Below are 9,372 nucleotides of genomic sequence, written 5' to 3' on the forward strand. Positions count from 1 at the left end.
AATAATTTTACGTTTATTATTATATAAATATTATTTTTTAAATTATTTAAAAAAAATTTTTTAAAGTTTTTTTTTTTAATATATAGTTTTAGTTATATTTAACTTTTAATATATATATTTAATTATATTTAAAATTTATTAATTTTTTTAACTTTTAATAATTTATATTTAAAGTTTATAATATTTATAATATATTAAAAGGCTAAAGGTATTTTGTAATTTTATAAATTTTTTTTATAATTATTTTTTTAAATATTATTTTCTTTAAATATTTTTATATTTAAGATAATATTTTTTAATTTAAGGTTAAAGTTTTTATAAATAAAGCTATTTATTTATTATAAAAGTATTATTATTTAGCTTTTTTTTTTTATAAAATAAATTTTTTTTTTAAGTTTAGGGATTTTTTTTTTTTATTTTTTTTTAAAATTTAGCAGTTTTTAATTATATAGCTTAATTTACTATAATTATAATATTTAAACTTTTTCTTTTTTTATATAGTATTAAAGTTTATTTTTTTTAATTTATTATTATTATTTTTAATAATATAATTTTATTATTTTTTACTTTAGTTTATTTAATATTTATTTTTTTTATATATTTTTTTAAATATATTTATTTTTAATTTATAAAGTAAATTATTAACTTTAATATATTTATTTATAAATAATATAAGGTTATACTTAGCTTAGTTAAAATTATATATTTTTTTTTTAAGTTTAAGTTTAAGTTTATTATAAAATTATTTAATAAAAGCTATTTTTCTTTAATTAACTTTAATAAAAACGTTTTTAAAGCTTATAATATAATTTAAGTATTTCCCTTTTTAATATATATTAATAAAGCAGTTTTTAATTATATAGATTTCTTTAATATTTTTAAAAACTTTTTTAAATTTTTTTATATATTTTTTATAATTATTAAAGATTTTTTAAATTTTATTATTAACTATTTTAGCTTTTGCTTTTAAATAATTATTTAAAATAGATTTAAATTATTATAATGCTTTTTCTTTAAGTTAAAATATAATAAAGTAAATTTTTTTTTAAAAAATGTTAAAAGTATTTTTAAAGTCTTTAAAGTAAGCCTTAAGTTAAATTAAATATCCTTTAAGTTTTTTAATATTTCTATTATATATAAATAATAGTTAACGTTTAATAAAAATATTAATATTTTTTTTTTTTAGTTTTTTTATTAATTTTATTAATTTTAATAATAAATATTTTTAAAAAAACTATAATTTATTTTTATAATATTTTATTAATATTTTTTATATTTTTTATAATAATATTTCCTTTATTATTTATTTAAAATTTATTAAAGTTATTAATTAAAATATTAATATTAAATAATTTAAATATAATAGTTTTTTTTTATTTAAAAAATAATTAATATTTTTTTAAATAAAAATTATTAATATATAATATTTTAATTTTTATTTTTAATATAAAATAAAAGTTCTTAAAGTAATAAATTTAAATTATAGGTTTATATTAATAAAAAAAATAAAAAATAGTTTTTAAATAATTATAATTATAAATATATAAAAGTAAAATAAAAAAAGTAGCTTATATTTAGTTTTAATACTTTATTAATAATTAGCTATTTAAACTATTTAAATAAATATAATAAAATAAATTTATATATTTAGTTATTTTTTTTAATTTATATTATAATATCTTTTTATATTAAGTAAGCTTATAACCTTAATATTACAGCTTACTTTTTAAGTTATATATACTGGAGTAAGCTTAGAATCCTTAATCTTAATTAATTATTCTTCCCGTTCTTTACCCAGAGGATACGTACTTCTGATCAGGTCGTAACACATAGCGTGCTGTCGTGCCCTTAAATGAAGCTGACGTATTCCTCGTCGAACGAGACGACATTAACCTAGCCCGCAATACTATCACGTTTATATTTTTAAGACGACTGGAATATTACCAGGGCATCTTAATCCTGACCACTAATCGTTATACAAGCTTTGATCCAGCCTTTAAGAGCAGAATCCATTTTTACTTGGACTATTCCAATCTATGTGTGCATACGCGAAGGACTCTCTGGAGGAATTTCATGGCTGGCTTGCCGCTGTGGAAAGGTGACAGTCGACGTTGCAGAATACGAACTCGAAGGACTAGCCAAATTCCCATTAAATGGGAGGCAGATCAAGAACATTATGAATATTATTTAGATAGTGGCTGTGAGGAGGGAGATACCTATCACCTGCGAGGGAATACACATAGGGGATTCTCGCATCTTCTTTTCGAGGCTGGAATTTGCGGGTTGAACTGCATGTATTTTTCGAGCTAGTACTCCGAATGTCATCACTTTTGCACTATGGAAATTACAAGTACTATAAAGGAAAGAGTTTTTCCACCTATGGCATTCCATCAATCATGCTACGATCAAAACAATGTTATGGATCGTGTGCAGTCTGTGCCTGTTTTGAGTTAGTGTTCAAGGTTGTAAGCGGCGATGTTACCAGCGGATCCGGATTTATGATTGCTATGACCCGCAAGGCTGACCCCTAATAGTAAGCCAAACAGGATCTAGCGAATCGGATCAGCCATATCGTATATGCAGACTAAGGTGGCTGAAGTGGTCTGGTCTCCACTTTTCGTGAGATTCAGGGAAATTTTCTATAAACGCCCAACATCCATCCACTCCTCCAGCTTTAACTATACTACTCTTCTAACTTAGCAAGAAATTGAAAAGAGTGCCAGATTATTCTCTGTGATAGCAATCTTTTTCTTTTCTTTAAAACCAACCCAATGGTACGAGGGCCGCGTGTACGGCATGTACCAAGCCAAGAGGGGTATACAGCGCGGCGGTCAAGGGCATACAAGCCCAAAGTGCGGACAGGTTGTAGAACGTGGTAAGGCTCATTTTATTACCCTGAAGCTCTATAATTATCTGCCACTTCTCAGATTGTCTAATACTTGACTAATCATCAACCGTCACTTAGCAAGTAAGCGTTTACGAGAATGCTGTTTTCATTGGCTTACCCTCGAATAGAAAACGCCGGCTTAAATGTGGAGAGGAGAAGCCAATATGCTTGAAATGTAGCTCAGGGGGGTTTATTTGCGATGGCTACAGTGACCAATCGGAACAAAGTGAACAAGATACCCTCCGAGTACCAAACACTTCCAAAGTGCAGTTGCAGCTAAATCAGCAACTATGGAGACCTATTGCAGCTGATATTGATGCAACTCATGCAGAGCGACTGCTTTTTCACACTTTCAGAATTGCAACAACCACTGACGGAATGTCTGGCCTTGAATGTCCGCTTGTTCCCTTCTTCAGCCAGGTGTGCCCGCAAGTTAGTCATCAAGAAGCTGCCGTAAAGCACGCTATGATTGCTCTTGGATCAGCCTACCAATTTCTCCAGTTATCTAATTCCGCAGCGGCTCGTAGCGGCACATTTGAGAGGTGGAATATATTTACCACCGAGCAGTATATTAAGTCTATGTCTCAACTACAGAAATATACCGGTGAGCAAAGACAAGAACACGTCATCTTCGTTCTCATCTGCTGTCTCTCCTTCATCTGCCTGGAGATTCTACGAGATAATCGTATTGCCGCCCACACACATCTTATAAATGGACTGAATATTATCGATAGCCTGCCACCCTTTTTATTTCGCTTCCTTAATAGTCCGGCAGCAGCGACAGGGCAAACAAAAGCCGAATTGCAAGACACAATCAAGATATTCGGCAGGATTGAAATGTTTGGTTGCTTCTTCTCACCTGGCTTTCGACCCGTCGTTGCAATAAAAGCCTACAATTCGCGGAGATTCCATGATGGTTCAGACATGGAAACCATACACAATTTAAAAGAAGTACATTTTCATGCGGTTAACTACTTTAGAGACATCATGAGTCGCTTTTATGAGACCTCTGTTCACTTTGGCGATGTAACATTCTGGTCACAGCCTGCAGAGCAAAAGCAGCAGCGAGCGCTCGTTATACGAGCTATCAAGTTGGCGACCCTTTTCCAGACCCTTGCTGAGGCGCCAGATACTCCACAGCCAGGCAGCAATAACTTCTTCTGCATTCAGCTAGATCAGTTACATATCTGCTGCGCAAAAATTCTCTTGGAAAGGATGGATAATTGCCACCTTCTCGATTCTATGAGGCTCGTCTTCCCAGAATTCCCGACACTAAATGAGCTAAGGCAACAACTCAACGCCCTCATCACCCTTATTCGCCCATACGCCGCTAGCATACCATTGAAGAAACTAAACTTTGGCTTTGCCCATGATGCCTGCATTGTCGGTCCATTATACTACATTGCAGTTTGCTGTGGGGATTCATCTGTGAAGAATAAGGCAAGCGACCTACTTTATGAGGTGAACAAGTTTTGTGGTGGCTTCTGGGATGACACTGCGATTCAAAAAGTGGCCGGCATTGCTATGGAGGCCGTCAGTCAGCATGGATGATGTACTCTAAGGCAAGAGAAAACCTAGTATACGCAACGATTTACTCCACTAAAACGCGTCAATTTGTAAATTAATTAGTGATTGAAGTAATGGACTTCAGCCGTATTTTATTCAAGCCTCATTAATATTCACAATTAATTAATGCTACTTTACTATACCTATAGTCCTAAAATATACTTTTATATTAAGATTTTAAAGTGAGGTTTGATACTGCTTCGGTTACCTAATTTAACTATCATAACTGTAATTATGAGCAAAAGAAATACATGGTAAGTAATATGTAAGGAAAAAAACAAAAGCTTTAATATAGTAGAAGGGTGTATTTATTTTGGACTGCGTAGCGACGTAAAATCACTCTGAAGAGAGAATTAAACAAAAAGGAAAAGATAAAGATAATAGAAATAGTAGACAAGTCTCCACAGCTCTATTGAACAGTAGGTATAGGTATGGTAAAATATATCAATAAAAATCTTAATAATCTAATCTGAAGGATAAGGGTAGGATCTCTCATATACTGAATCCAGGCGGACCTTTTGAAATAAGTCGGGCTAATACTACTTACTCTATAAGTTAACAGGCATATCAACCGTTATGAGTACGCCAGTGCTTTCCAATCTTTCTGATATCATCAGCCAATGCCGGCGGATTATCTAGGCTTGGGAAATGACCACCAAACTCTTGGACTATAAGTATTATTAATAACTCCCCTTTTAATAAAATGACAAAGCTAAGATTCCTTACATGAATAATCGACGAGATTCCCGACTGTTTCAACTAGTGCTTTTGGCCAAAAGAACACATTATGTTGAAAGTTGCTAAATAGCAGAGGTGCGTCTGTATTTGCTTTTGTGTAATTCGTTGTAAATCCATTGGGATTCTGGTAATATATATACACGGAAGAGATGAATGATTGAGAAAGATAATATAATGACACATGTCGAAGAATTTCATTGTGTGTAATAAGGGACGGCCCCGTTCCTTGTCGTGGGTCAGACCCTATATATATCGCATTACTATCTCAGATCATGATGGCAGACGACAGCGAAAAAAAGGTTCCATTACTTACATGAAATGATCTTTTCCGCAATCCATGCCAGTTGCCCAACGGGATTGTCATACAGGCAGAGACCAATTGTATTCGGCTGGAACATATTAGTTAGAAAGCTTGAGGTACTCGATAAGTGGAAAATCGTTCATACCTTGGTGGCCTGTTCAGAGAAATATGCATTTCCTGTGTTTGCCCACTCAAGATACCTATTTTCCTGGATAACTTCCTCTGGAGATAGTGCGATATTCGCAGCGGCTAGTTGCTCTGTGTTAAGCGGAGTGAATGGCAAAAAAGTCAGGTGTGTCGCCCGAACAGTTGTGTTGAATCGGTCGTATAAGTCGTACCCCACAACACATCCCCAGTCAGTCCCGTGTACTGCATACGTCTTGTAGCCCAAAACTTCTGTCATGAGTTTATTGAATATATCCGCAGTATTAGACGTTGTCCAGCCATCAGGTGCGGGAGATGAGAGTGCGAATCCCGGCAGTGAGGGTATCACAACATTGAAAGATGTATGCTTGGATCCTGTAGCTGGACTCTCCAGGACAAGCAAATCGACTAGAGGCAGCATCTCTAGGAAAGAACCTGGCCACCCATGTAGTAGAATGATTGGTATAGCGTTAGGATCCTGAGATTTTTCATGGACAAAGTGTATATCTCGTCCATCAATCTTTGCAATGAAGTGATGGTATCTATAGAAACAGTTAGTTTGTTTTATATATAAGAGTGGTTCTCATGCTAGGCCCTACTGGTTGATAGAGTTCTGCTCCTTTTCCCAATCAAAACTGGTAGTCCATTCTTTCTGCAGTTGTTGAAGTATAGATAACGGCATCCCTGTTAATAAGGTATTGTTTGGACCATTTTTAGCAGTCTGAAGTTCAGTAGCTGGAAGGTGAGTTCCTTTTACAAGGTCGATCATGTGCGGCACCCGTAGAGTAAAATCGAGTGTTATCGGCCTGACATTGGGTGGTCCCATATTGGCTGCTGTAGATAAAAGTCCGAGGGCGAGTATTAGTAAAGCGGATGTCTTCATATTGCCACTGCAAAGCGGCCAATTCAACACGCGTTTGCTTCGCTAGAGTAAGCAATATCACCAAGGCTTCATTGAATCCAGAGATCATATACAGTCAGTATACGATAGGATAATATTGTTGAGCGCAGATATTCGGATTTTAGCTGTGAATTGGTGTTATTGAAAGGTCATAGTTAACCAGTTACAAGATCGGGTAAGACCTCTTACTTATACGCAATCTGAAGTCCACAAAGATAGATCAGAATAGGTTTTCCTCATAAGTTAACAAATATTTCCACAAAACATGCTTACATATTTAATATTAGATTTGTAAGAGTCATATACTATTTAAATTATCTTAATTAATTTATAAGCTTGACTGATTATAAATTTATATTATATATATCTTAGGATATTTAAATTTAAGAATGACATTCTCTTCTACTTTACATATACGATATGTTTAATCTTATTGGCTGGACTGCGTAAATATAGAAATATAGCATAGTACTATTAACATTATTTATAATACATCTACTACTTTGAACAGCGGAGTTAAATTAATTCATAACGAGTCAGCATCCTAGGCGTATTTTCATCAGAGGGATATAGCCCGTCTGCTACACGATTCAACTCCAGCTCTGGGAACAGTGTAAAATGGGGTGCCCCCACTTAGAATAAGCTGCATATACGATAAACCTCAGCTTATTCGCCAAAGTTTATAGCCCTTGCTACTACCTCGGCAGACTAAGCTATAGTCACTAGTTGCCGAAGACACTCTATAGAGCACTATAGAATTTTGAGCCCCAGTAATCAAAACGAAACATATTCATCAGATGTACATAAATATGTAAACCGAGCGTCCTTTGTGTACGAAGCCTTATACTCTACTACTTCAAGATTGCGAGTCTTGGACAGTGAAAATTATAACTCGAAAATGTCAGCTCCCGTGTGGTTTATCACTGGCACTTCACACGGTTTCGGGCTCCTCCTTAGCCTTCAAGCTCTTCATGCTGGACAGAAAGTCATTGGCACAGTCCGGAATAAGCAGCATTCACTTGACGCCGTCCAGTCGATCGAACAAGCAGGTGGCAATGTCATCGAGCTTGACATGACTGAACCACGAGATAGCATTATTGAGAAAGTGCGGACAGCAGAGAAGATTTACGGTAGAATCGACTTCCTCATAAATAATGCTGGCTACTCAACTTTGGGACCAATCGAGTTCTTTACGTAAGTGCTCTTATCATACTACCGATTTAGAAATAACTTACAAAGTGTGGAATAGTGAAGACGATGCTTCCCATCAGTTCCGAACGAATGTATTTGGACCACTCTTCACTATCCAGGCTGTGCTACCCGGAATGAGAGCACGCCGCCTCGGAACTATTGTGAACATCAGTAGCGTTGCTGGCCAAGATGCGCTAGCTAGTTGCGGCCTATACGCTGGGAGCAAATTTGGCCTTGAAGGTCTAAGTGAGGCTCTGGCGAAAGAGGTCGGCAGTTTGGGCATCTCAGTTCTCATTGTCGAGCCAGGAGCGTTTCGTACAAACTTTTGGAAAGCGAGCGTTTTGAGAAACGTCCCGGCAGGTGAAGGGTACGAGGGTACGCCAGTCGATACTGTCCTAAACAAGTTTCGTGGTTCTGCTGGTAAACAGCCAGGCGACCCGGAAAAAGCAGTAGACATTATATTTCAGGTGGTTACTGGCCAAGGGGCGGCTGGTCATTTGAAGGGGCAAATATTGAGGCTGCCGTTGGGCGAAGACGCAGTTTCTCGTATTGAAAAGAAGGTTCAATCGGTAAAGATAGATATCGAACTTTATCGTAAACTAGCGACTTCTACTGACTTTAGTAATTAAAGCTTTGATACGGTACTTGTGCAGCTTTTTGAGTATATTGCGGGCAAGAGAAAAACGACTTTGGGAGAGCGCACCGTAGCTCAACTGTGCAGGTACAAAGAACCCGGAACAATAGTCGGGGCGAAGAATCAACGAAGAAATATTCTTTTCTGTGTAACTGCTCGAATAGGGATAGTTCATAAGGAGAAACACTTGAAATGAATTGTAAATGCGGGCATCAGCATTACCTGTTCAGTGCGAAACCGCTACCATAAAGAACTCGTACAAAAGGGTACGGTATTTAGCTTGCCAATGCAGATTGCAGTTATTACATTTATTATAAGAATAGCTAGCCACGTAATGACTTCGGCTATACATAGGTTACCTAAGACTTCAAACAGTAATAACAACATCATAATGATCATATAATAGCCTTAGCTGAATAAATTGATGAGGGGAAAGATCATGTTGCTGTATTGTTTTGTAGTTCTACAACCCTTACCAACCACATTACGTTTGCTGAAGAGACCAAATCGAAAGAAACGGGCTGGCACAGCTCTTTTGCCAAGCCAATGCAAGATTCCCAGCTCTTGTACGTGAAACTCATCATTTCGATTTAGAAGAAAATCACTGACTCCCAAGTTGTGGATCATCTTGAACCTAATATCAGCCGCTCGTGGAGCTGGGCTCAAGTAATCAAAATCGGACCATCCGCCGTCGAGAATTGTAGCCAAGGGGGCTAGTTGGGCTAGCCGTTATACTGCCTATGCTAGGCGCAGAATGAAAATCGGTAACACACACGCGAGGATTCGAGGTGGCTTCATTGCCATGACGTTGTTGCAAATAGCTTCGAAAACCAAAAAGAATTATGCATCACGCGCAGAATCACAAGACAAGCGCATAGATAAGAGCTCGACGAGGGATAGAACAATAAGCATTCCGCAACGATAAAAAGCAAAAGGAACTATCTAGTACTTAGGTTCACCGTCGTCTGCTTATGATAAGCCGGCGTTTCTAAATGTTAGTATAGGAACGA

The 9,372-nt window shown here is 35.7% G+C and overlaps 4 protein-coding genes across 4 annotated transcripts; 3 read left to right on the forward strand and 1 right to left on the reverse strand.

Annotated features, from left to right (window-relative positions):
- Positions 1–1,893: 1,893 nt before the first annotated feature.
- On the forward strand, positions 1,894–2,079 carry TRIVIDRAFT_132053 (uncharacterized protein; the record flags this gene model as incomplete). The annotated part of the gene is made up of 1 exon (XM_014100724.1): positions 1,894–2,079. A coding segment is annotated over one exon (186 nt), but the record flags the coding sequence as incomplete, so codon positions are not given.
- A 1,795-nt stretch (positions 2,080–3,874) lies between these two features.
- TRIVIDRAFT_70986 (uncharacterized protein) lies at positions 3,875–4,608 on the forward strand (the record flags this gene model as incomplete). Its single annotated transcript, XM_014100725.1, has 2 exons — positions 3,875–4,420; positions 4,603–4,608. 2 exons carry the CDS (start codon positions 3,875–3,877, stop codon positions 4,606–4,608), a joined length of 552 nt encoding a protein of 183 aa, XP_013956200.1.
- Positions 4,609–5,631: 1,023 nt separating this feature from the next.
- On the reverse strand, positions 5,632–6,405 carry TRIVIDRAFT_151367 (uncharacterized protein; the record flags this gene model as incomplete). Its single annotated transcript, XM_014100726.1, has 2 exons — positions 5,632–6,178; positions 6,236–6,405. 2 exons carry the CDS (start codon positions 6,403–6,405, stop codon positions 5,632–5,634), a joined length of 717 nt encoding a protein of 238 aa, XP_013956201.1.
- Positions 6,406–7,435: 1,030 nt separating this feature from the next.
- TRIVIDRAFT_53595 (uncharacterized protein) lies at positions 7,436–8,357 on the forward strand (the record flags this gene model as incomplete). Its single annotated transcript, XM_014100727.1, has 2 exons — positions 7,436–7,731; positions 7,787–8,357. 2 exons carry the CDS (start codon positions 7,436–7,438, stop codon positions 8,355–8,357), a joined length of 867 nt encoding a protein of 288 aa, XP_013956202.1.
- Between the last annotated feature and the right edge of the window lie 1,015 nt (positions 8,358–9,372).

The sequence above is a fragment of the Trichoderma virens genome (assembly GCF_000170995.1).
Source record: "Trichoderma virens Gv29-8 chromosome Unknown TRIVIscaffold_46, whole genome shotgun sequence".
In the NCBI taxonomy this organism is placed as follows: Eukaryota; Fungi; Ascomycota; class Sordariomycetes; order Hypocreales; family Hypocreaceae; genus Trichoderma; species Trichoderma virens.